This window comes from Platalea leucorodia (genome assembly GCF_965183815.1).
Source record: "Platalea leucorodia genome assembly, chromosome: 13".
Lineage (NCBI taxonomy): Eukaryota > Metazoa > Chordata > Aves > Pelecaniformes > Threskiornithidae > Platalea > Platalea leucorodia.
Window position 1 is genome coordinate 15659052 of NC_138835.1, and position 26321 is coordinate 15685372.

General features: G+C 62.0%; 1 protein-coding gene across 1 annotated transcript; it reads left to right on the forward strand.

Annotated features, from left to right (window-relative positions):
- Positions 1 to 9954: 9954 nt before the first annotated feature.
- On the forward strand, positions 9955 to 21358 carry SAMD10 (sterile alpha motif domain containing 10; the record flags this gene model as incomplete). The annotated part of the gene is made up of 5 exons (XM_082325537.1): positions 9955 to 9985; positions 15727 to 15911; positions 19402 to 19570; positions 20711 to 20851; positions 21294 to 21358. The coding sequence occupies 5 exons, from the start codon at positions 9955 to 9957 to the stop codon at positions 21356 to 21358; spliced, it is 591 nt and encodes a 196-aa protein (XP_082181663.1).
- Positions 21359 to 26321: the final 4963 nt, after the last annotated feature.

Below are 26321 nucleotides of genomic sequence, written 5' to 3' on the forward strand. Positions count from 1 at the left end.
CGGCATTTAAAATTTACGGCAATTATTATTAGGAAACAAGTAGCTACTGAGGATCGCTTGGAACATCCCCAGGAGGTGAGCGTCTCTGCTGGGGAGCGAAGCCGTATTTAGCAACCCCCAGCCGGACTGGGGGGAAAAAAGGGGCAAAAGGGGCTGGGAACGTCCCAGCAGAGCCTGGGGCTGGATGAAGCCCCCAGCGCTGCTCGCCTTCATCCGTCCCCAGCCCTCGCTTGCAGGGCTGCGACACACCAGCCTTGCTTTCCCCCCGCGCCCCTCTGCTTCCCACTCGCTAACGATTTCCAAGACAAATTATCTCTGCGAGCACAAGCTGGTGGCTGTGCTCATCGCTTCGCCAGCCCGGGGGTCTCTTGCCCCGGGCTTGGCTGCATGACGGCAGCGGGGATGGCCGTGCCGAGGGGCTGAGGCATCCCATGGGGACGGGGGGCTCAGGTCCAGTCCCTCGGGGTGCAGGGATCCGACCCCTCGGGGCTGGGCAGAGCAGCAGCCCCTCTGCCTGCACCATCCATCCTCCGGGGGGACCCGAGGACATCCCAGGGGCTCCTGCCTCAGTTTCCCCAGCCGTCAGCGTGGGGCAGGTTTCTCTCACCCACCCACACTGGGGGTGTCAGGATTAATTAGCTGCCGCTCAGCAAAGTCTCCAGGCGACTCTGAGATCCGTGCCCAGCTGTAACGGAGAACCAAAGGGCCCTTGTCCCTCGGGAGAGGCTCGGGGGCACAGATCACAAGGGCAAGGGGGAACAAGAGGGACACGGAGGGCCCGGGGCTGGTTTGGGGGCTGTTCCCGTCCCGCAGCCCCCTCCCAGTGCCCAGTCCTGCCTCCCGCTGCCAGCCCCTGCCACGTTTCCATGCTCCAAACCTTAGAGCAGAAACCAGCTGCGGGGAAGACAAATAGCCCCATTTTGCATGCTAATGGCAACCCAGCCCCCAGCCGCTTCCCATCAATCTATTTTTGGGTTTCGCTGGAGGAAAAAAAAAAAAAAAAAAAATCACTTTTGCCAAATGGTTGGGGTGACGGAGCGGGGAGGGAGGCTGCAGCATCCCAGCTCTCCTGGCCGGGCACCCAAGGGTGAGGGCAGAGCCCAGGGGAGCGTCCCCAGCACCAGGGAGGGGTGTGGGACCCCCCGAGCCCCAGCCCCACGGGGGCTGTCCCGAGCGGCTGCTCTGCAAATGCTCCCCATTGCAGTAAATCCCAGCATCGCTGGCTTTGCAAAGCCCCTCCGTGCCACCATGCAGCCGGGGACCGTGTCCCTGCCGGGGCAGGATTCGGCCCCAGGAGAAGGGCCTGTCAGTTCTCACCAGCTCTTGTGGCTTTTATGGAGGGGCTAATAAAAGATATTGCTATCCCAGCAAGTCTGGCCTCCTCGAAATATCCTGAGTGATTTTATGCTGCATCCGTGCTGCAGCACATCCCACACCACCGAGAGCCGGGTGAAACCAACGGGTCTTGGCTTGGTGGATGAATCCCTGTCCCTGTCAGGGGATGGGGATGATGGGGAGCCCATCCCGCCTGGCAGCAGCCACCGGCAACCTTCCCGACCCAGGGAGAGAAGCTGTGGCAGGGATGGGGAGAGCAGGGAAATGCCCCGTCTCTGCTGAGGCCGTGGAAGCTGCAGGAATTTCAGTTTTGGGGGTATTTCCTGAAAACCAGAGCTGAGGTGAGGGCTGGCAGCAGGGTGACGCCAGCACAGGGCTGGTGCTAGCGCTGTGCATCTTCTCTCTTTACACAACACCGGCACAAATCCAGCCTTTCCGTATGCAGGAAGGTTTCCCCTCTGCCACGGCTAGCTGGCATTCGCAGCACACGCACGCCCCAACCAAGGAGAAAACTCAGAATAATTTATAGGTTGAGTAAAATCAAACATAAGTGATTTTTAATCATCTCTCCACATGGACCCGGGGTTTGTTATGTACTGGTGAGCGCAGGGGAGAGCCGGCAGCTGGGCACCGGCTGTGCATCCTGCTGACCCTGCTCCCCAGGGGCACTGGGAGCTCTGGTTTGATCTTCCAGTGGTGTTGGAGCATGGCAGGGATGAGTGGTTCAGGATCCGGCCCTCGAGCATCCTCGCCAGCCTGGCTCTTGCTCTCTGGGCACCTCCGTGGGTTTCTCCTGGGATTTCCCTTTGCTACCCGAGCCCCGGCACCGGGCTTCTGCAGGGATGTGGCCGAAAGCCCCACGGGGTTATTAATCAGTGGTGATTCTGATTAATGCAGCCGGGGGGTGGTGGGGTGGGAAGCCGGGGTGGGGGAGAAAGCCCTGAGCTCCTCCTCGGGTCCCAGCAAGGTGGCCGTGGGTGTCAAGCGAGAGGTAGCCGGTCCCCGCGGTGCCGTGGTGGGAAGGAGCGGGGCGTCTGCGATGTGCGTGCTGCCGGCATCGCTCTGCCCCGCCAAACCACCTTGAAACCAGGCGAGAAGCGGGGAGGAGATGCTTTCTCCCCGGTGGAACAAAATCTGAAGGGGCAAAGGAGTAACGGCACCTGCTAAACCTTCAAATATGATGCACCACCCGCATGGACCTGCTGGCAGCTCTGTGTGTTGGCACAGTGCATCTTATCTCCCTCAATGGCGTTTTTGTGGATGGGGAATAAAACCCCAGAGCAATGGAGCCACCAACAGCAACCGCTGTCGGTCGCTCCTCTCTCCTGGATGCACGGAGTCACCCCGCTTCTGGCTTAGGGCTTTTCAAGCTCAGGTTCTGCACGCCCTGTTAAGAAAAGCAAAGGTGGGCAGGGGATGCGGTGCATGTCGGCACATAGTCGCTCACAAAGGCTTGAAAGCGAAAAATAATCACTTAGGTGGGATTGCGAGGCCGAGCTCATTTACTGCGGATCCAGCTGGGGGCTGGGCTGCTCAGGATCCGGCCCGAAGCCCAGCGAGGAGCCGCCCAGCCGGTGGCCGGGGCCGCTGCGGAGGGGTCGCCGCCGGCCCCCTGGCTCGCACAAAGCCGCCTCTGTGTCCCCGGGGAGAGCGGAGGCCGCGGCTTCTCCTGAGACAATGGGAAAACAAACCCCAGGGCTCTCCCGAGGCTGGAAATTCATGTTTTTAAATATCACATAGTGCAGGAAGAATGTGGCCGCGGGGCAGGATCAATGGTGGGGCTCATTCCCAAGCACCATTCCCCGGTGCCTGCCTGCACAACTCCTGCCTGCACAACTCCTGCCTGCAAGCCCGGAGCAGAAACCCAGCCTCACGCCAGCATCACCTGCCCGTGTGCCAGTGCCGGCAGCGTGCACGGGGATGGGGTATCCCGGGGGTACCGGGGGTATCCCGGGGGTACCGGCGGCACCCGGAGCAGCGCAGGCTCCTCGGCTGAGCCCTGGGAAGTAAAAGAGACCGAATTCGGCCACCGCAGCCCCGGGCACGTGTGCACCTGCAGCCGGCATGGTGCTTGCTGGCCCGAGGTGCCGCTGCTTTGCGCTCCCGAATGGGATGATTACTTGGATTTCAGATGTGGAAGTGTGAGAAAAGCCTAAAACAGGGGCTTGTTTTTAATCCCTGTCGGCTCAGCTACTAAATTAACACTTTTGGAGCCTGTTCTCGCTTGATTATCACCCCGTGCCGTGAAATCCTCTGAAGACAGGATGTCCTACTTAGCGAAATCAACTCTGCGTTAGGTAAATATACTTCCTGAAATTTTAATTAGTCCCATGCAACAACGGCGGAGGGGCCCCAAAGACGCGTCTGCAGCATCTGCTCTCCTCCACGCACCGAGCCGAGCACCAACGTGCGGCGGGGAGCTTCGCCGGAGCCGGCGGCAGGCAGGTGCCAGGCTCCCACCGCAGCTGGTGCCTTTGAACGGCTCCCCCAAAGCCGTCTTCTTAGATCTCAGAGACAATTAGCGGAGGCTGCTAAAGGGTCTTCAGCACGGAACTCGCACCCTTGGCAATCAGGAGAGCAGAGCTGGCGTCAGCCGGAGGCTTGCTGGGAATAATCCCCACGTGGGAGAAAGCTCAAGGGCGCGGGTTGCTTGCCAGCAGCATGCTAATGATGCTACCCGAATGGCGTTCGTTAAAATCGCCTTCTAATCCAGGGATGTCTAAAGTCGAGAGCTCTTGGAGATGGACCAACGCTTCCCAAAGTGCCCGGTGATTGGGGCAGGTGGGTGAGGTGGATCCAGAGGGTCCCGGTGCCGAGGGCAGTGTGCCCGTGGTCCTGCTTACCAGCTCACCGTGCTGGAGCCCGGTCCTGGCCCGTCTCTGACGGTTCAGCTGTCGGTAAACCCACCCGAGCCCCTGCTGCCTCTGGTCTCCAGTGCCCTGGGGCAACGGGCTCGGGTTTATGGGGTTTTTGTTCGTTCCTGCCACTCAAGGCGTTGCAAGGCCTGACCATGGGCAGGGTGAGGAGTGAAGGGGAAGGTGATGGTGAAGGTGAAGATGACGGTGATGGTGATGGTGAAGGTGAAGGTGATGGTGGTGGTGAAGGTGATGGTGAAGGTGAAGGTGATGGTGGTGGTGAAGGTGATGGTAAAGGTGAAGGTGATGGTGGAGGTGAAGGTGATGGTGGTGGTGAAGGTGGTGGTGAAGGTGATGGTGAAGGTGATGGTGGTGGTGAAGGTGATGGTAAAGGTGAAGGTGATGGTGGAGGTGAAGGTGATGGTGGTGGTGAAGGTGATGGTGAAGGTGATGGTGGTGGTGAAGGTGATGGTGGTGGTGAAGGTGATGGTGAAGGTGATGGTGGTGGTGAAGGTGATGGTGAAGGTGAAGGTGATGGTGAAGGTGATGGTGGTGGTGAAGGTGATGGTGAAGGTGAAGGTGATGGTGAAGGTGATGGTGGTGGTGAAGGTGATGGTGAAGGTGAAGGCCTGCTAAGCATCCCCCGAACACCAGGGCTCCCAGTGGTTTCCCAGTTCTGTTATTTCCCATCACTTCTGCTCTCCCCATCTGCTCTGCGCTCCCATCCATGGCTCCTTCCTAAAAACCAGTGTCACTTTGCCCACTCCCAGTCCCCGGACCCGAGCTGCTCAAACGAGGGGTGGCACATCGCCACCGCCCGATCTCCCCCGCAGCAGCAGCGCGACGGCCCTTGGGGGGCCCAGCCAATCCACCCCGCTGCCCCTGGCAGCGTCAGCTCTCCCTGCATCCCCAGAGATGCAACCAAAGGCGGCAGCAGAACGCGAAGCACCGGGATGCACGGGCAGTTTTAAGCCTGGCATTCCCTAACTCTTGAATCCCTGATTTTGCAGCCTGACTGTGTGAGCAACCAGTTTCCAGACCCCACACCAGCGTGCAGCGGCAAACAGAGCAGAGCAAATCAATTCAAGCCAGGCTGTACCTTGCAACGTAAATAATAAATCGGATTCTGTAAGCAATTGAATACAGCTAGCGAGCCCTGAAATTGGGCTTGAAGAAAATGAAGAACTTCAGGCTGCTGAGATGTAACGGGGCTGTGGTACGGTCATTAACTTGCTCACGCTGGTTAGCAGCTAGATGCTGGAAAACCTTTCCCGGGTGATGGTTTTCATTTGTGCCTGTTCGGGGCGCTGAAATAACAACTGCAGCGGTGGGGTGGTGGCGATGCCCGGCCTGGGGGGGATCCCTGGCGAGGGCGGCAGGATCCGACCTGCTCAGGCTTCAGTTACCTAATGGGGAGCAGACGGAGCTGGATGGCCAAAAAAAATTGCAATACGTGGTTAAAAAAACCAAAAAACCTAATAGCAATTTCATCAAGTTTCAGTTGGGAGAGTAAAAGCCTGCGAACAGCGTCCGACCGCCCCCCTCTGCCACGGCCCCGGGTTTGCCGGGAGATTCGGCCGTGCCAAGAGGACGCAGCGGCTGCCCCGCGTCCGGCGGCATCCCCGCGGTGCTCAGCATCTCTGCAGCGTGGGCTGAGCTGCAGCCGGACCAGCAAAACCTCCCCAGCTCATAAAATCCATGAGCGCAGAGCAGCTTCTTAGAATATATATCTTTTTTTCTTACTGGAAAGAATTAAAATATTTCTTTTACTTTTTTATTCTTGCTGTGAATTGATTACGAAGCTGGGAAAGGTGAATCACGCTGCCTCGCTGTGCCCTTGCAGATGATGGCATCGCGCATGTCGTCTCATTGGATTAAGTTGCAAATTCACAATTTTGTTTCGGGAAACAATATTAAAAAAAACCCCTCTGTGCTGAGACAAAGGAGGCGATCTGGGCTACGCTTTCAAATAATTACAGGCTGCCTTGAAAATAACCGTGACGTGCCAAAATCCAATTAGAAATATATCTATATAAACCTCTGAATGAAAGAGCTTCCACAGTCTCAAGGCCCCCCATCGCGTCCCAGGGAGCAGAAAACAGGGAGCGATGCCTCGGACGGCCTCTGCCAGTAACTCGCCGTCCTCGGGAAGGGGCAGATCTCGCGCCGCGAGCGGCGAGAGGGTCTCCTGCGCGGCCGGGGCGAACGGAGACCGCGGGCACCGCTTCGTAAGCCAGAGTTTCAGTGCCACCCGACGCAGCTCCCACCCTGCAGCCATGAGGTTTGCTGCTTTATTATCAGCTTGAAAAGAAATTATTTTCAGAGAGAGATTTTCATAACACTAAATATTGCCGTGCCCAGTCGAGCTAAGCGCCATCCATCACCCCGCGCCAGGCACGAAGCTGTTTTCTGTTTGGTCTCCTTGCAAATGCCGTAACAAACTCATTTTAAACTCTTTGCACCAAAATTTGGGGGGGGATTTGGAAAACCCCTCCGTGGCGTTTGGCTGGCGAGCGCCGGTCCCCAACCCCTGGGACTGCGGCGAGGGGGGGCTCCCCGACACCCGGCCGCGTCCGCAGCCCCCGGCCCAGCGGTCGGGTGCTGCCGGGGGCTTTGCGAAGGCGAAGGTGGCTTCCAAAGGCGATGGGACGTCCCGAGGCCACCGACGGCCGCCTGCCCGGCCACCGAGGGATGGTGCGGTTCCTCCCCCCTCGCCGGGTGCTCCCTTTTCCTGCTGATGAGCGGTTTTCATTAACGAGCAGACAAGCAAAGCAACAGAGAAATTAGCCACTTTTCTCCTTAGACAAATAACTTCCGTCTGAAGGCTTTTTATCTTCTCCCTCTCATCCTCGCAGGGCTGCAGCGAGAGGAAAGCTGATGTTTAATTACTTCCTTTATTCTCTGAAAAACGAACGTGCTGAATCATCCCATCCTCGCACCCTCTGCGAGGCTGGCGGAGGGGAGGGACGGGGCCGCGGTGACATTGGCGCTCTCCCTACCCAGATCCATATGCATGCGGAGGGGAAGCCTGTAGGTCTGGGGCTCGCTGGAGCCGGTGTCCCCGGCTTGTCCCCTTCCCACCCCCAATGCGTGGGCGAAAGGAGCCGCTGACCGGCGCTTTGAGCTTCCCGAGCTATATTCTGGGTTTGGGTTCAATGCACAGGCTTTTCCCCCTGTTATTTATCTCCTGTTTAACTGCAGAAACCCCTCCATCAGACACTAAAAGACCCAAAGACAGACCAAAACCCACGACAGAGTCACTGGGGCTGGTTAAGGGATGCTCTGCCATGGGAGGGATTGAGTTGATAACCCAAGAGTGATGATGGATGCTGTAACAGCCAAGGATAGCTGGAGCAGGGGGCAGGCGCAGGGACGAAGGGGACCACGCCGCCTCCCCAGCCCTCCCCGGGCAGCTCCGAGGCTCAGGGTTTTCCTGAAAATCCGCTGGAATTACAGGCGGGTGAGAGGCCCGGGCTTCCCCGCGCGCCCAGGCCCCACCGCGGCGTCAGCGGGCATCGGCAGGACGGTAGGCTGGCGCTGGACCTGTTTGCAGATGGTGAGGAGGAAACAAATTCCTTCTCCCGGACACATGAAACCTTTCCTGGAGAAGTGCGATTACTCCCAGAAAAATCAGGGAAAGCAAAAGCTGGGAACAGCGCAGCACTTATTTTTAATAACAGCTTGGCATAATCTGCACACATTTTTCAAGCGACATTAGCCTTTTCCTGCCAAGGCCCGTCTTTATCCATATTTCTCTTGGAAGATTTCTGCCACGGCTTGAAAGCTCCGTGTGTAGACAGAGACTGAGGGAGAAATGGGAATTTTAAAGTAATGGAAAATAGGTTCTTTCTTTATTTTATGGAGTCGGGTGCCTGCAATCAGCAATATTGCCCTGACCGCTCTCTTGCAGCGGTGGGACGAGGAACGCTAACGCCAGGGCTGGGGAGCACTATTTTAGTAGTAGGCTGTTTGCAGGCTCCGCGCGCGGTTCGTGGCCCGACGTCCCAGCACGGCGGCGCGGTTGGCTCGCCGAGCGCGGCAGCACCAGCGGGCTCACGGCACGGAGCTGAGCCTGGCCGGGGGCTTGAGCCCCATCCGAAGCAGCTCCCGAGCGAGCGTCCAAAAATTTTGGAAAGCTCATATTGATTTGGGGAGCTGAATATAATTTTTACAAGCGCTGCACGCACACGCACAGCTGCGTAGCCTGGATCCAAATGGATTTTATGCTGTAGCTATACCAATGCCATGAACGGCTGCTCGACCCCCGGCACGAGGCCCCGTAGGGTCAGTACCACCCGCTGCACCGTTACAGCCCCGGCCCACGGCGGTTGATCACCGCACGACGTGCCTGACCCTGCCAGAGCCATCTGCTAAGGAGGGAGCGTGGGTTTGGAAGCAGCATCCCGCAAGCCTGAGTTTTCCTCATCTGAAAACAAGGATGAGGGCGCTGCCCGGTGTTGCGGTAGGTTTGCGATGGGGAAGGCCTTGCAAAGGTGAAGCATCATGGCATGGGCATCCATTTGTCCTCGTCCCGGGCACCCGGTGGTGTCCCCGTCCCTGTCCCACCCCAGGGACATGGTGACCCCCCAGGGACACGATGACCGCAGGGTGCACAGCCAGGCCCCCGGCCCCGCTGCAGCTCCACGGGCTGACAGTGACGGTCCCTGGCTGGGAGTCAGGTGCGATAACTGAAGGCAGGCGCCTCCAAAAATACCGCGGGGTTCCCACCCCGGGGGAGTGACGGGTGCTGGCGACGCCGCTCTGCTCCGTGCCGGCGTGCCGTGCTCCAGCGAGGTTTGCTGGGTGCCCACTCGCGCTGTGGCCACCCACTATGGTGCACACAGGGGGACGAGCACCCTCCTTCGCCTGCCCAGCTGGTACCCATCTGGGGAGCTGCAGGTTGAGGGGAAAAGGGAAATCTGGGGAGGAGGGAAGAACCAGGCATTTTCTGCTCTGCGCCCACTGCAAACATGAGCAAAAACCTGTGCATGGTGCCCACTGCACCCTGGTGTCCGCAGGCCCTGTCCCCCAGGCTGGGCAGGGATCCAGGGGGCCAATGACGCCCGCAGCCTCCGGGCGGGGATCTGGGGGGGCAATGATGCCCGGTGGCCTCCGGGCAAGGATCCAGGGGGGGCAATGATGCCCGGTGGCCTCCGGGCAAGGATCCAGGGGGGGCAATGATGCCCGGTGGCCTCCGGGCAAGGATCCAGGGGGGGCAATGATGCCCGGTGGCCTCCGGGCAAGGATCCAGGGGGGCAATGATGCCCGGTGGCCTCCGGGCAAGGATCCAGGGGGGGCAATGATGCCCGGTGGCCTCCGGGCAAGGATCCAGGGGGGGCAATGATGCCCGGTGGCCTCCGGGCAAGGATCCAGGGGGGGCAATGATGCCCGGTGGCCTCCGGGCAGGGACTGGGGAGGGCAATAGTGCCCACAGCCTCCGGGCGGGGATCTGGGGGGCAATGATGCCCGGTGGCCTCCAGGCAGGGGTTGCGGGGGGGGGGGGGGGGGGCGCTGATGCCCGCAGGCTCCGGGCGGGGATCCGGGGGGATGCCCGGGGCATCCTCGGGGACGGGAGCGGGCGGCGGGCGGCAGCGCGGGGGGCGGCGCGGCGGGCGGAGCGCCCGGGGGTGGCGGAACCCGGCGCCGCCCCCGCCGCGGGCACCGGGGCGGGGCGGGGCGGGCCGGGAGCGCCCGGTGCCGGCGGCGGCGCTGGGGGGGGCGCGGGGCTCCGTCCCCGCCGGAGCGCGGCCCCGCCGGGCGGAGGATGAGCTGCGGCCGGCCCAAGGACATGGAAGGTACCGGGCGCCGGCGGGGGTGGGCTCAGGTGCGCGGCGGGACGCGCCCCCCCCAGCCCCAAACGCGGCGGGCACGGCCCGGGGGGGCTGCTCCCCCACCCCGGGGGTCCGCCCTTCATCCCCGCCCGGTGCTGCCCCCCCAACCTGGGGGTCTGCCCTCCATCCCTTCCCTATGCTGCCCCCCCAACCTGGGGGTCTGCCCTTCATCCCTTCCCCATGCTGCTCCCCCATCCCGGGGGTCCGCCCTCCATCCCTGCCCGGTGCTGCCCCCCCATCCCGGGGATCTACCCGCTATCCCTTCCCCGTGCTGCCAACCTCCATCCCAGGGATCTGCCCTTCATCCCCCCTGGTTCCACCCCCTCCACCCCAGGGGTATATCCTCCATCCCGGGGTCTGCTCCCTCCATTCTGCAGGAATGCCCCCTCCATCCCAGGAGTAGGTCCTCCATCCCGGGGGTCTGCCCTCCATCCCCTCCCTGTGCTGCCCCCTCCATCCCGGGGGTCTGCCCCTCCACGTCCACCTTTCCTGCCCTCAGCATCCCCAGGAGGGGCTGTCCCCATTCCCTATCCCCAGTATTATGGGGTACCGGTGAAATGGACTGGGAAATCTGACTGGAGCGAGGGGGTGCAGGGGTGAGGGCCGGGCAGGGGGTGCTGGGGCAGGGCAGGACCCCCGGGAAGAGCGTGTTGAGGTGGAAGGGGGCTCGCTGCAGGCAGGGGTGTCCCTGCCTGTGAGCTCCCACGCCTGCCTCCTGCCAGGAGAGCCTGCTCTGCCCAGGGCCGCCCTGAGGTCCTGCCTGCTGCCCTCACCTTACGCTCTCTTGGGTGCCCAAGCCTACAGAGATCCCCTGTCCTGGGGTGCTCGGGGACCTCCTGGCAGTACCCACGGGGGGCTCAGGGGCACAGACACCCCCAAAGACACACGGAGTCCCCCCCAAAGGCTGTGCCCCAGGGACCCCTGTCGCAGGGCTGCCTGCCCCTCCGTGCAGGCAGGCAGGCAGCGCCCGTGCATGTCCCCTGACGTGCACGGGGAGGACGGAAAGGGCACCTGCCTTTTGTTCCCTTCCTCCTCCTTCCTCGGGAGACACCAGCAGCGAGCAGCCGCCGGCCCGAGCTCCGTCCCTGCGTGGGGTTCCCGTCTCACCTCCGCAAGCAGAGAATTCAGAGGGAGACGCTGGGGCGACGCTCATCGCAGCCAGGGCCTGGGCCAAGCACGCCCCAGGGGAACCTGGAGAGGCTCGAGGGGTGTCAGTCCTCTCTGAGCATGGGCTTGTCCTCCTCAGGGCCAGCAAGTCTCGGGGGATGGCTCAGGGCAGGATCTGGTCCGTCAGGACATCAAAGATTACATGGATTAGGGGGTCCCAGAGAGCATCACCGCCTCCCCGGGGGCTCCGCCAGCCCAAGCAGCAGCTCTGCCCTGCGCCAGGGCGAAGCCGCGTGGAAGGGATGGAGGGGACCAGGGCAATGGCAACGCCAGCCGGGCTCGTGGCTCATGCAGGTGCCGCTGAAAGCGAGATGAATCCCTCGCAAAGCTGCTCTGTGAGCAGAGTGGATTCCCTGTCCTTGGAATCCCCGGAGAGCTCTGGGCTCATCCACCCTTCACCTGCCCGGAGGAACACAAGAGGGACGGCCAGCTCCCCGCAGATCCCTCTCCGACGGTCGGCAAATCTCTCGCCCCGTTTGGCGCTAAATGTCTCTTTCCCTCCCAGACACCGGGAGCCGGGCAAATCGACAAAGGGATTTCGTTCCTCGCGAAGCTTGTTCCAAGCTTCTCCCAGGGAGCGCCGTTAATCCCCGGAAGCCTGGCTGACCCCGGGAAGCCTGGCTGACCCCCGCGGCAGCTGCCTGCAGACACATCCCCAGCGGGAGGGCAGGTCTGCGGGACGCCCGCGTGTGCGACGGCGTCAAAGGCACGGGGACGTCCCCAAGGCCATGCTGGGAAGCGGTGGCGGAGGAGGGAGCTGGGTGCGGGCAGCGCGTTGCCCGTCCAGGCACTGGGATCCCCGCTCCGTGCCCCTGCCTGCTCCTCCTGCAGCTTGGTCCCAGACACCTGTGAGCAGGCAGCGCCCGCGGAAAGTCGGCTCGAAGCCGGTTTGCTGGTAGCGATGAGCCCGTGCCCACCGCAGGGCCGACCCGGGGATGCTTTCACCATCCGGCTCGTTGTGTGCTGCCATGTCCTGCCCCGAGGTCTCCGTCCCCGGGAGTTTTCCCGTCCCTCTCCCCAGCAGTGACTGCTGCTGCTCTGAGCCTCTCCAGTGCTCACGTTTCACCAGCCATAAAAGTGTCTGGAGAGGGAAAGGCAGGGAGCAGCGGCGTGCTGAGCGAGGGGAGGGAGCGGCGTCGGGCCCTGCCGCTGCCGCAGACCCTGTCCCACGCCCGGGGCAGGTGGCCGCTGGTCCCCCTGCGGTGACCCGGCCCCTGGCCTCCCCCTCCGCCTGCCCTGTGTGGCTGGAGAGATGCCCAAAATGGATCAAAGAGCCACCGAGGGAAAATGAGCCGGTGGCAATTCCCCAGCCCACGAGCAGGTGGCACGTTGTCCATCGCACGGGGCCGCCCGACGAGCCGCAGGGACCATGGACCGGCTCATGGGGACCCAGAAAGATGGGGCACAGTGGCCGTTTGCGGACCAGAGCCAAGCTCTCCCCTCTCTGCTCCAGCTCGGGCTCAGCCGGCCCAAAGGCTCCTGCAGCCCCATTTCAAGGTGCCGTTCCCCACGCTCAGCACAGTGTTCACTCACCGACCCATGCTACTGCCTGCAGGCACCCCCCTTCTGCCCGGCCCCCAAACGTGGCCATAACCACGATGGCTTTGGCCAGCTGCAGGAGCAGACCACGCTGAGCCCCGCAGCCCCTGCCCAGGAAGGATGCTCATCGCTGCGCTCCCTCTTTTCTTTCCCCAGCGCCTCCTGCATCCCAAATGCCCCAAGTCACCGGTGACCCCAGTGCTGCCACACATGAGCTTGCCACTGCTCCACTCAGCCCGGGGTGCTTTGGTGCCTGGTGGGTCCAGCATCACCCGCAGCGGCCCCCCAGGCTTCCCATCCATCCCGGTGCCAGCTGGCCCTGCCGTGGGATTAGGCGGGAGCACGCGGGGAAAGCGCTGAGCATCTCTCTGGATCAAACGCCCACGGGGTGGCGGGGAGGGGGTGTAATTCCCCCCCCCCCGTGCGAGGCTGGCTGGGGGCTGCCCGGTGCCGGAGCCGGGGCGAGCGTGCAGCCACCATTTATTGGCAGCGGGAGGGAGGCGATCGGGGGAGTCAGTCAGGTGTGGACGAGGTATGAGGGGAGGCAGGGATGGAGCCGCGCTCGTGACAGCCGGTGCTGCCGAGCGCTCACGCACATCCCTCCTCCTGCCGAGATGCAGCAGGGCCGGCCATCCCTCTGCTGCGTCTCCACCATCCGCAGCTCGCAGGGACCACCCGAGCCAGGTGAGGGGGGCTGCAGGGCATGGCCGGGGGGCTGCGGGGCAGGGCTGGGGTCTGCGGGGCCGGTGGGGTGGGGGGAAGATGCTTCATGTGCATCCTTGGCCGGCGGGCACAGCCTCTGGCTCAGCAGAAAAGGAGCAGAGGGGATGGAGGGCGGCTGGGTGCTCGTGGCGTTGCTGTGGCTGCTCCTGGGCAGGGTGCGGGAAGGAGAGGGGAGCCCACGTTGGAGGCCACCCCCGTGTCCCTGCATGGAGCCAGCCCAGGGGCTCCTCTGCCCCCATCCTTCCCTTGCTCCGAAACGCTCCCGTGTGCCCTGGCTCAGCACCCCATGCCCTCACCCGCGTCGAGTGCCGCCAGGCAATGGGAAAGTTGGGACCCGAGGGCTGGGCTGGGGGAGCGGGAGGCTGCGGAGGCGCTGCCGGGGGCTCTGGGCTCCAGGGCGGCAGCTGCCTGCCCTCGATGGGGAGCGGTGCCGCCAGCATTCCCGGCCCTGCCATTCTTCTCGGCTTGTTTTTCCCTTCGTCTTTCCCCCCTCTCTCCCATCTGCTCTCGCTCCGGCTCTCTCGCCTCCAGCCACATTTGCTGGGGGAGCGTAGATGCCCATGTCCTGCTGCTGGCAGCAGATGCTCTGTAGCCCCCTATGGATATACGTCCTGCTGATGGCCAGAGCCCCGTTCCCCGCCGCTCCCTCAGTGAGCCTTTCTGCAGCGAGTCCTGGGGAAGCCCCGGCACAGCCAAAGCACGTAGCTCTGGCACCAGCCCCTCCGGACCTGCCAGGTCCATATCTGCCTCCAACATCCCGCGGGATGGGCGGTTTTCAGCTCAGGGGTAGCCCGGCACGGCCGCGGCAGGGCTGGGTGCTCGGGGTGCCGGGGGCAGGACAGCTGGGGGCATCTCGGGCATCCTTGGCTGGAGGGAGCACAACCCGCTGCGGTCCTCACCCGCTGGGTCCGGGGTGTCTGAGGCTGTAGGAAGCCATCGGAGCCATCCCCATCGCCCGAGACAGGCGCAGAGGGCACCCCTGCCAGCTCAGCCTCTGCTCGACACCGAGCCTCTCCATGGATCTCCCTTCAGCTTGCTTTCCGTAAAATCGCTTCCCCAGCCGCCGGTCAGGTCCTCTGCCTCAGTTTCCCCGTGGCAATGCTTGTCGCTGGGCGTGTTTAAGGAGCAAGGCGGTGTGATGTGGTCTGGATAACCTGGGACACACGGACACATCGACAACCCTTTCCTGCTCCATTTTGACTTCTTTTGGCCGGTTGGTCTCCTCTTGCATGAAGTTGTGCTCGAGAGGTCTCTTTGAAACCTCTTCCCTCTTAAAACCCACTAATTATGAAATGAGCTGCAGCAGGTTTTCTCCAGCCCTTTGGCTCTCCCAGAGTGGGATATCCCCGGAGCTGGATCTCCTTCGGGTGCTGCTCTGCTTTCGGTGGTGTCATGACTTGCCCGGCTTGCTGCGGTGGGAGCAGGTGAGCTGGGGGATGCTCTGGTCTTTGCTTCTGTGGATCAGCACTGCTTATGTCAAGCCAGCTGGCTTTTATCCGGAGCAGACGGGCGCGTGAGCCCCTAATACCCGTGCATCCTCCTCCCACCGCAGCCGGGTCGCTTCAGCTCCCCCAAAGGAAAGCTGTGCATCCTCACTGCAACCCAAATACCCCCAGATTATTAAAACACAAGGGGTGAGGGACAAAATCCCCTCATCATGGGTAAGTGGCTCTTCGTGGGCCATCGTAGATGGGCTGGCGCGTGTTCGGCCATCACTTGGGTGTGCAGGTTTGTGCGCCTGCGTGGCAGCAGCCGTCCCCGAGCAGCCACGGTCTGTGCTGGGGGGGACCAACCCGCGTCCCCTTCTCCATCGGGCTGCCCAGGGTGGGATTTATCTCCTCCCCAGCCCTCGGTGGCAGCGGTTTGATGTCAGCCTGGTCCGTGGAAAGTGGCTCTTCCCCTTTTCCTCCCTCCCTGCGTCTCGCCCGGCAGAGCGGCGGTGACGAGCAGGAGGTTATAACCACGCAGCGAGGATCAGCTGCGGGTCCCCACGTCTGCTCGGCAGGCGGGTGTCAAAACAAGCCTCGCTCGCGAGGGGTTTGTGTGGGCAAACATCTTGTCAGCGCCTGCCGGATCCCGACGCCAGCCGGCGGGTTCGTGGGCTGGTGGGTTTTCTCCCTGGCAATGGGAAGGGAAGGTGGGAGGGGGGAGATTTTGGCAGTGGGGGGGTACAGCCGAGCTCGGCAGGTCCCGTGGGGTAGAAAAGGCGTTTTTGGGTGCCCAAGCGTGAGGCAGAGGGGCACCGTGGCCATCTCTCACCCCCGTTCCCTCCGCAGCCGCCGCCGCTCACTTCAGCTTCTGCCGCAGCCTCCTGGAGCACACGGTCTCAGCCGAAAACCTCAGCTACCGCCTGCAGAGGAACCCGGGCAGCAGCCTCACCTGGCACGACGGCCGGAGCCAGCGGGCCGACGGCGGCCGGACCGTCAAGCTCCTGCGGCAGCCGGGCACCGAGGGCTCGCAGGTACCCGCCGGGCTCCCCCGCACCCCCCAGCCCATCGATTCCCCGGCGCCGCGCGGCTCCTCGTGTCCCCCCATCCCATCGATTCCCCGCAGGAGCAGCTCCTCTTTCTCTGCAGGATCAGGCCTTCAGATCCCGTTTTGCTGCAAGCCCTCATGATTATTGGGCATTTAATTATAGTAATATATGTAAATATAATAATTTAATTATTATCATCAGGCTGGGGGCTGTGCTGGGGTGAGCTCTGTGCATCACCTCCCCTCCACACCTGGAGCTGGGATTTAATACAATTTTGCAGTAAATGTGCCAGAACCAAGTTCCTTATAATGCCTTAAAATCCCTGAGTGCCTGGGCACGTCTCTTAGCCAGGTTTGGACCATTGACCTCCTAAAATTCTGAACTTTATTGCATTAATGAGGCTGTGAGCTGAAGGTTTCCAGCCGTTTGCCTGCTGCCCTGGCTCTGCACGGCCGTGGGAAGGAGCATCTTCCCAGTGAGCGGCTCCGGGAGCTTCCTAACCCCTCTGAAACGCCCTGGGAGCGGTGTTTGCAGGCAGCACATCCAGCCGGTGACTGCTGGAAAGAAACCAGGGGAAACAGAGCTGCCCAGCTTCCAGCCTCCAACATGGAGATGCTTTCCCATCTTGAGGGCCTGGCTGGTTCAGCGTCGGAGGGGAGCAGGGTCACAGCCCCTCGGGTCCCCCTGCCCTGGCAGCGCCGTGCCTCTCGTCCCCGTCACCCCTCCAGGCACCCCGGCGGCTCCTTTCCTCTTGTGCTCATCACAGCTCTCCCTCGTCGCCTCTACGTGCCTCCCAGAGGGATTTGGCAGGGAGAAAGGCTTTAATTTTGCCGTAAGCAAGGACAAATGCCCATGAGATGGGAGGGGACGTGAGTTGCTCCTTGCAGCTCCCAGGGGATGGCTCCCACCGCCTGGCTCCCCCCAGCCACCTCCCGCCTCCCCGCGGGAGCAGCCTCCGAGCCCTCCCGCCTGCTCTCCTCAACACCGGCGCTCGATATTCACGGCTGAGAGTTTATCAGAGAGACAGCGCGGCTCAACCGGCTGGAAAACGAGCCCCTGATTCATTACACCTCCCCTTCCCACCCAGGGAGCGCAGGGGCTCGCTCGGGGACCCGCTGGGGGGGTCTTCGCCCTCCGCAGGGGACGATGCGCCCCGAGCCGGCAGCGCAGGGTTTAGGGATGCTGAGATGGGTCCCTGGTGCGGGGCTGCGTCTGATGGGCGAAGCGCTTGCAGACATGAACGCACCCAGGGAAATTGCAGGTTGTTTGTCACCTCTTCCCCCGTGCCTGGGAGGGTTAGTTGGGTAATAGCTGCGGGAAGCTCGCGGGAAGCTCGCGGGAAGCTGGCCATTATTTCCCCCCAGCCCCTCCGCTTCTCATCATTGCTCGTTAGTGAATCCAGAGCGAATCGCCGCCTCCTCCCCACGGCACGCTCTCCGGCGCGCTCAGCCGAGTGTGAAGGAGCCGAGCGGCCGGCGCAGGCTGGGGCTGCTCCTGCGGGCAGGCGGCTCCCGGGATGTGGCTGGGGGGGCGGGCAGCTACCGGGGGTCCCCCCAAAGCTGGGGTTTGCTTTGATTGGGAAACCGAATTGTGTGCGTTGCCTATCGCATTTTCCATCGGCTTTGGAGATGGACTCCTTGGTTATTAATTTACAGCCTCCCAACTTTGCCTTCTTCCCTCTCCCTTAAATGTCCCCAGCTGCCACAGGCGAGCCCTCCTTGAGGCGAGGTCCCTTTCCAAGCCCAAATGCTCCTCCGGGCGCAGGCAGCAGCTCCTGCCAGGCCGGCCGGGCTCCGCGGGGTGGGCAATGCCCGGCACGGGGCCGGGGGAGATGTCCCGGACCCCGCTGCCCTCCGCCGCCTCCGCTCTGGCATCTCCCAGGGACGTGTCATTAGTTTCAGTAATCACGGGATGTCTGGAGTCCCTGTCACACTAATTATCTCTGCTCCTCTATTAGGCATGCTTAATTAGCCAATATTCACACATGGAGGTCGACATTGGCATACCCGCGGTCCAAGCGCTGTCGACCTTTCCCATGCCAGTATGTTCCCACATCGGCTGCTGCTTCTGCCATGTCCTGGGCACGGGTGAGGACTGTGCCGGCAGGGACCCTGGCAATCTGGTCCCCTCCTGTTGCAGGCAGTGGGGACCCCTTTCCCATCCCCACCAGCGCAGGACAGTCCCGGTAGCTCTGGTGCAGGGAGTTGCTTTGGAGGAGCGATGTTTGCTGGTGCTGCTGGAGGATGGATTCTTGGCATCGCCAGAAACGGAGAGCTCACCGGTCTCCCCTGGGTGTTAAAACCAGGGAACAGTGGATTTCTGCATCCCCAGCCCCATTTCCCACCAGCCCTGAGGATCCCCGCGGGAGGAGCAGGCTCATCCCCCTGCGCTGTTACAGCTCAAGGCGTTTGGTTTGCTCCGTACCGAGATAACCCAGGCTGCAAAGACCTGATGAGGTCGGAGTCGCAGTGACGTGGGCGAGGAAATGGAGCTACCGGGCAGCTCGGGGCGAGACTGGAGGGAGGGAAGGATGCCGGCAGACGAGCCCCATCTCCCCGTGGGCACCGCTTCTCCCCTTCCATCCCCTCAGCTCTGCAGGTCCCAGTCCCATCCTGCCACCAGGCAGGTGCTGCCGGGCACCGCGGCCGGGCAGGCGGCCGGTGCCGAGGGAGCAGCCTGGGCTGGGGGCCAGGGCAGTCCGGGCGAGGGGCGAGGGTGCGTGGCAGAGGTCTCCAGGAGGTGGAGGGTGGCCAGGGCACGTTGGGGTGCTGAGGACTGCGACCCCGGTTTATCCCAGGCGCATATCTGGTCATGGCAGCACCCCAAGAAAGATCTGTGGGGTTCAGAGGTGGCTTTAGATGCCCGTGAGGCTGCAGGACCTCGTCGTGGCCAGTCAGCTCAGGGTGGAAGGAGGCTGAGCAGGAGAGAACGGGAGAGTCCCTCCTGCTCCAGGGTGCCAGCTGGCTGCGGGCTGCTTCCCTGGGGATGGCTTTGCACCGGTACCGACTTTGGTGGGGACGGCTTTGCACCGGCACCCACTGCCCCCCAGGGCCTCGCTGGCTCCATCCCCACTGAGAGCTGCCAGCAAGCACCTTTGCCTGGCGAGAGGGGTCCCAGGGGACCCCCGGGACGTCTCCCGAGCCCATGTGATGCTCTGCTGGGCTGGGAGGGGGACTGGGGCTCCTGCCCGCAGCAGGAGGGCCGGGGAGCTCCCGGTCATGGGGTCCATGTAGGGCAGGACCCCCGCCTTGGCCTCCCGTCCCCGCTCCCCCTGCCTCCCTCACCGGTTCCTCTGATGCTGCTATTTCGGGGTGAGCCCAGGGGCTCCGGACAGTGCAAAGCCAAAGCCTGCCGGCCTCGCCGCAGTCCCGTGCCGCCGGCCAGCATCTCCTCCGTCCCCGCGGGCTGACCTCCCGGCCAAGGCACTTTGCTCCTCACGGGGCCGAATCCCGATAACCCCCTCCACTCCCCACAGGGCCGTGCCTGCGACCACTATGGCATCTACCACACCAGCCCCACGCTGGGCAGCCTGGCCAAGCCGGTGGTGCTCTGGACCCAGCAGGATGTGTGCAAATGGCTGAAGAAGCACTGCCCACATAACTATCTCATCTACGTCGAGGCATTCTCCCACCATGCCATCACAGGTATGGTACTAATGGCCGTTAACACATGCTCCTGAGAAATAGCTGTTTGGGGGGTTGTGATTCGGAAGACAGACGTACCCCCCGTTTCTGTCCCCTCTCCCCTCGGAGATGCAGCCGGGGTGAGAGCCACCCCACGGCACCGGGCACGGGGACACCCACCCGGGCTGGGCAGGAGGCATCCGCCACCGGGGTGAGCTCCAGGACGGGCTGGAGGTTGTTTAAAACGGGCATAAATTGCCCAGGGGAGATTGTGGTTTATAAGATGGGGACGAGTCTTCTCCTGCCTAGATTAATACAATAAGAATATTTTTGTAGTTTTTTAAATGCTGAAGATTTTTGCAGAAGAGGAAAGATCTCTGCTCAGCTGGAGTCCAAGTTGCAAAGGTCTTCCTGCAGGTCTGAACCCAACTCCCAGCCAAGTCCTTGGAGGACACTCACTTACCTCTAGGACCTGCTCCCTCCCCTTTGCCCCCCGGGGACTCTGGCTTTGATTCCTCTGTAGGAGCATCACCCCGGTCCGACCGCGACGTGTGCGTGGCCGGGCAGAGCTCTGCCAGGGCCAGGAGAAAGCAGCGGGGAAGGGCGCGCTGGAGCTGCCCGCAAGGGATGCAGAGCCCTAATGCAAGAGCCCAGCCAGCCCTTGCATGGGAAACAAAGGCAGCATTAGCAAATGTACGCTGGGAAACAAGGACAAAAGCTGGTTGTAAATCCCTCGTCTAATAGCCCCCGGACTGGAGGAGAGTGGCTCACCGAGGACGGTGGCGACAACGCTAATGCGTTTTGATGGGTACCCCGTTCCCCCGGGACGGCCAGCCTGTGCGGGGACCGCGTGCTCGGAAAAACATCTCCTGATGCGGGAGGTGGAGCGGAGAAATGGAAAGCTCCTGCCTGCGGGGCTGGGTTACGTGATTGCTGAAGCCAGTACCTGTCCCGAGGCTGGGGACCTTGAGCTGCCACCCGGTGCTCTCCGAAAGCGGGGCCACCTGCAAGGCTTCTCCGTCCCTGCGGGGCCAGGTGGAAAAAGAGCATTTTAGGGTTTCTTCCCTTTCCCCCTCCTTGTTCCCACGCAAACACGGGTTCCCATGGAGTTGCACTTTTACGGCGTCCCCACCACGCCGCTGAGCGACGCCGTGTTTGCAGGTCGGGCGCTGCTGCGGCTGAACGGGGAGAAGCTGCAGCGCATGGGCATCGCTCATGAGGCGCAGCGGCAGGAGGTCCTGCAGCAGGTCCTGCAGCTCCAGGTGCGCGAGGAGGTCCGGAACCTGCAGCTGCTCAGCCAAGGTAGGGCCAGCGGGAGGCCGAGCGGGGAGAGAGGCCACGAAGCCCACGCCTGGGGAGGCTGTGCCCCTCCTGCAGCCGTCTGGGCGAGAGGAGCAGCGGCCGGCTGGCTGCCAAAGCCAGAGGCACCCACCTGCACGTCGCTGATGCAAACGCAGCCCGCGCCGTGGCTGGGACGGGGTGTGGAGCAGGGGCTGGGGTGCACGGGGAGGGTTTGTGGTGCGCGGGGATGGGCTGCGGTGCACAGGTTGCGGTGCACGGGGCCGGGCTGCGGAGCACAGCACAAAATGCGTCAGTGGCATTTTGCATGGAAGGGACGGGATTCTCCGGGGCTGGCAGTGGGTGAGCTGGAACGTGCCACCCTGCAGGCCGTTTATTCCTTCCTCTCCCGCCTTGTTCCAGCCTCTTTTGGAAATGTCTCCTAGCTGATCCGTCTGTTTGGCAGATTGCACCAACACTGTGAACCGAGCACCTCTGGGATGGGCTGTGCACCGCCGATACGAGACCTGAACCGCACGCTTGGAATACGAAGAGACGGCTTCCCAGCCACTCCGGGGCTTCTCTCCTTTTTCTTCTTTCTCTTTCTTTTTTATGACTACATTGCTGTGCAGAGATGGGAGGTTTCCTCCAGCAGACATGGCTCTTGGCTGGAGGAAAATTAGCAAAACAGCCGCTAGGACAGACGAACTTTTTCCCGCCTGAGCCTGCTGGTTCACAGGGAAAGAGATGGAAAAAAGGAAATGGCAACAAGCAGGGCTCGGCGTTGTGGACAAATCGAGCACGGTTATTCCCGGGACGGCTCAGAGCCATGCACAGGACGGTGAAGCATTATGCAGATGGGCGACGTCCCAGCAGCCGGCGGCTCGTGCCCATACCTCGGAGCTTATTTAGGGAGCTTTAGTTTTCTCTTCAGACTGGGCTGTCTTCCAGCATCCTAGGAGGTAACGTTATCAGTAGCAAATAAGATGACCTGGCCAGCCAAAACAAAATTCAAAGTGGGGCCAAGCCACCAGCACCCGGCTCCGTTTGGTGAGTTAAAAAGGGAGCTGAGTCATCGGAGCTGGAAAATCTGGGCGCAAAGGCAGGGTGGATGCGCCGGGAGGGTGCCGTGGCCTGGAGGAAGCTGTGCCAGGAGCTCGTCCTTCATCCGTCCTCGTTTGCAGGCAGACGGGGGAGGCGATGCAGGGGCTGGGTGGGAGCCGCCGGCGATGCTGCCGGGCAGTGCCGGGTGCTGCTCAGGGTGAGGCTGGGGATTCCTGGGTGCCACGTCCCCCCCGGCGCCCAGCCCTGCTCCCTCCCGCGCCCTCTGCGCTCCCACCAGCGCTTTGCAGAGCTCTGCTCCTCCGGGCATTTGCAAATGCTCGTCCCGACCTCCTGCCCAGGGGCTGGTGACGGTGCCACCGAGCCCAGGCACCGTCCTGACGACCCAGCTTGTCATTAAGGTGAAGCAATGTTTACTGTTACCCCCCGCCCCCAAACCCCTCCTGTCCGGAGCCGCAGACCGCTCATGCGGGCAGGTAAGGAACAGACGAGGATTCAGGGGCAGGGTGGATGCTGTCACCTCCCCGCGTTCCCCCTCCAGTCACGAGGGCAGGGCTGTGGGGGACCCGAAATGGCAGCACCCCAAAACCCCTGGGGCATCGGAGCTGGCAGGGATGCGGAGGCCACGGTGGCCCACCCGTCCACCACCCGCCTGCTCCTCTGCTGGTAATAAAATAAGAGACTGTTATTTTAACTTCCTGCTCTTCTGCCTCTTCCCACGCCTGAACCTGCGCCGCGGGGTTAGTCCCTCCAGCCCTTCCCAGGGATGCTCAGGAGATGCCTACAGCCCGAAACCCCCCAGGACAGCACCTCCACGGGGGATGGGGGTCCCGCCGGATGGCCCTGCGGGAACAAGCCTCAGCCTGGGGGTTTGCCAGTATTTAAATCCCCTCCCAGCTCCACAGAACCGCTGTGGAAACGAGAATTGAGAAGCTGCTAACCTTTGCTGGCGGGCGGCTGGATGGGGGATTTGGGGTCCCCGGTTCCCACTCCAGTGCAGGTAGCGGCTCCGTTAGCCCGGCTAACGAGCCATGCCAAGCGGGATGGGAGAGCGCGGGGCTGTGGGCAGGGTTAAGGCAGCCGGCAGCGGGGCCTGGGGCTGGTGCGGGGCAGCGGCAGCCCGGTGTCATCCCTGTCCCATCCCTGTCCCATCGCGGTGACACTGCTCCTCAGTGAAGGAGCTGGGAGATTTCCACAGGGGTGGCATCAAAGAGGAGCTGCAAACGAGTTGTTTGCCCACAGCTAGCAAAAGCTGTGATTGCGCCCAGAAGCTTTTTGTCTCCTCCTGAAGTCCCCAAGGAAAGCTGTCCCCAGAGCCCTCGGGCAGTCTTGAGGTGTCGGTGGGGCAGGAGGAGATGCAACCAGGATTTGGAGGGCAGGAACCCCCCAGGGCTTGGACCCCCGAGTGCTGACTGAGGCTGGATGGGGGTTCAAGCCAGCGCCTGGCTCGGGGCTCGGGGAAGGACGTGGCGGGGCCCAGGCGGGATGCGGGATGCACGGAGCATCCTCGGGATCCGGCCGTGGTGGCTGTGCTGGGTCCCCAGCGGGATTTGTACAAGGCTCAAGTGATGGAAAGGTCTCAGAAACAAAATCTCGTTCTCAAACTGTTTTGGTTTGGATAACGCGTTCACCAAATGGTACTCGGATCCATGCAGGTGAATTGTCTGTCCTGCACCAGCGTGATTTCCACGACACCAGCATTGCCAAAGGACTTTATAACTCACATCTGCCACCCTCAGAGGAGGGGGTTGGTGCTGGGCTGAAGGCAAAGACTCCAAATTTCCCAAATCCAAATTTCCTCCAAATTTCCTCCTAATTTCCCAAATCCTAATTTCCTCTGACTCAGGGAAAGGCATCGCCTGGTCTGTGCCTGCCATGGAGCGACCCAGCCCGTGGCGGCCGCTCTCTCCCCGCTCTGCCCATTGCTCGGCTCGGCCGGACCTCGCCAGCGGGTGATTCCCATTGGAGCCTTGCTGTGGCGGGGGCAGAGGGGGGCTCTGACCCCCGGGTCCCATCTGCAGGGAACCGGCTTCGGGGCTTTGCTATGCGCGGTCCCCGGCCCCCCAGGACACAGAAATCCCAATTTCCTCATCTGCCCATACTGACCTTTTAAAAAATGCAGCAAAATTGGCTCTTCTCACCTCACTAGGACCTCACAAGCAGCAAAGCTGGGTGAATTTATTGAATTTTAAGAAAAGGAAAGAAAACAACCAGGGAAAAAAGCCATCTCCTCTGCCGCAGCAGCACCCTCAGCCGTGGGCTCCGCACCGACGGCCACGATGGAGCCACGCAGCCGTCCCGGGCAGCGCAGGATCCGCGTTTGCTCCTTGTTACCCCCTCATGTGGAGAGCAGAGCCCCGTGCAGGATGCGGCCCCGTCCCCTCCTGATGCAGCCACATCAGAAACTATTAAACTTTCAATCCTGGACAGATCAGAACTAAACAAAACCCAAGCGAGACAACCCGTGGCCAGGAGCTGGGTTGATTCCCCTCCTCCGCGGGTGGGTGGGTGCCGGTGAAGGGGTGGTGGTGGGTGCTGGGGGGCTGCAGGAGCGGCGGCGGGGGCACACGGGGCTGCGGGGTGGCCGGGGAGCGGGCAGCACCCCCGGGAGCAGACGGCGGCTGCTGGGTGCCTGGCTGTGGGTGAAGCACATCGTTAGAGGGAGATGCTGAGCTTTTCTCCAGAGCTTTGGAGCTGCACGGGGGAGAAATGGCTTCTCCAGGCTCCCGCGCCGGGCTGCGCAGCAGGTTGGTGGTGGTTTTGCTTGAAATGCAGCTGGGGTGCACGGAGCGGTGCTGGGGCTGCCCCTGACGCCCCGGCAGAGGCAGGGTCCCCGCCGTGTGCCGTGTCCACCCGTGCCAGGCTGTGCTCCAGCGCTCTCCGGCTCCTCATCCGCACAGAAGAAAGGAGGCATAGAAGAAAGCAGAAACACCAGCAGCGCGCTCGGCCGGAGCCTGAAGCATGGCCCTGTTGGGGTGTCCCCCTGGGACCCCCGGGGCTGGCCGAGACCTGGCAGGACAGGGCTGGAGGAGCCGGGTGAAACAGCACTCATGGGGCAGGCGGGGGGATGCCGTCCTGCCCCCCAGCCCCCTGCCCTAGCGGGGTCTGTGCTGGCTGCACCTTCATCCCGGCGAGGATGGTGATGGTGAGAGCGGAGCATCCTTCCAGGCTGGTTCTGGGCCACTGCTCCGGCTCTGGACCAGTGTCTGGTGCCATCGTCCGAGGGGCACCCAGGGCCAGACTCTGCCCAGGGCTGCAGGGATGCAACTGGAGAAGCCCTGAGCACGGCTTTGCCTTCGGTGGCTCTGGGCACGCAGCAAAATCCATCTGCACGGTGGCACCGAGGAAGCACCCTCCTCCCCACGGACCCCTGAGCAACCACCTGGGCCGGTGGGTGCTGCACCGGGACCCCCAGGTGCCGGAGGGAGATGGGTGCTCGGGCTCCTCTCCGGACAGAGGGACAGCTCCGTCACTCCTCAGCTTTTGCTGAGCAAGAAAAATACTTTATATTTGTCCAGCACTTACCTGCCTGTGGTATTTCAGGCATTGCCCTAAAACAAACACCACCAATGAAACACAGATGAATCCGGCGCGGATTCATGCAATATTAAAACCAGACAACAATTAAAGTAACAGAAAACACCAGGAAGCATAAATCAATCCCATGCAGCGGGCAGGAGGATGCAGGCAGCGGCACCGGGGCGAAGGGGCAGGCACCGGCAGCGATCAGAGAGCACGCAACTTTGCTGCCTCTGATTAACTTTTTCTACTCGTGGTGATTTTTTGCGATAAGCAGGACAACGCACTGCTGGCATCGGAAATAACGGCCAACATCTTCTTGTCTTATAAAGGAAAAATCCAGCAATCCCTTCACTGTGGTAGAGGCAGTTTGCAGATTCTAGCGAGGTTTTCAAGCAGGAAAAAAAAGCCAACACAGTTGCACATAGAAAATGCATGCCTAATTTGTCCAAGTAATTACTGAGCCCGGCTTGATGATACGGGTACCTCCAGCTCTGAAGCGCTGCTAATTGCATCTCTGATTCAGGAAACGATCTCCGTTCCCCCGGCATTGAAATTCCTGCTCGGCTCGGAGCGCAGCCTGCGATTTCCCCGCTGCGTGGACACGACTCGCTGAGCAGAGAGGGGCGGCAGCGCCTGCCACAGGCTCTGCTGAACCGAGGCCGGTTTGAATCTGAACACCAGCCCCCAGCAGATTACACGCTTGATCTAATTAGGAGTCTGTCCTCCCATCGGGTGTCCAGGGGGATTACAAACCACCTCGAATCATTACCTTCTTGGCGCTCTCAGGCAGCTCCTTATGAAGTTTCTTGCACTGGAGACCCGCGGGCATCTGAAAGCATCGCAGCAGGATGGCAGGGAAGAAAAAAGGAGGAATCCCAGCTGCTGGTGGCACATGCCATGTGTCGGGGCC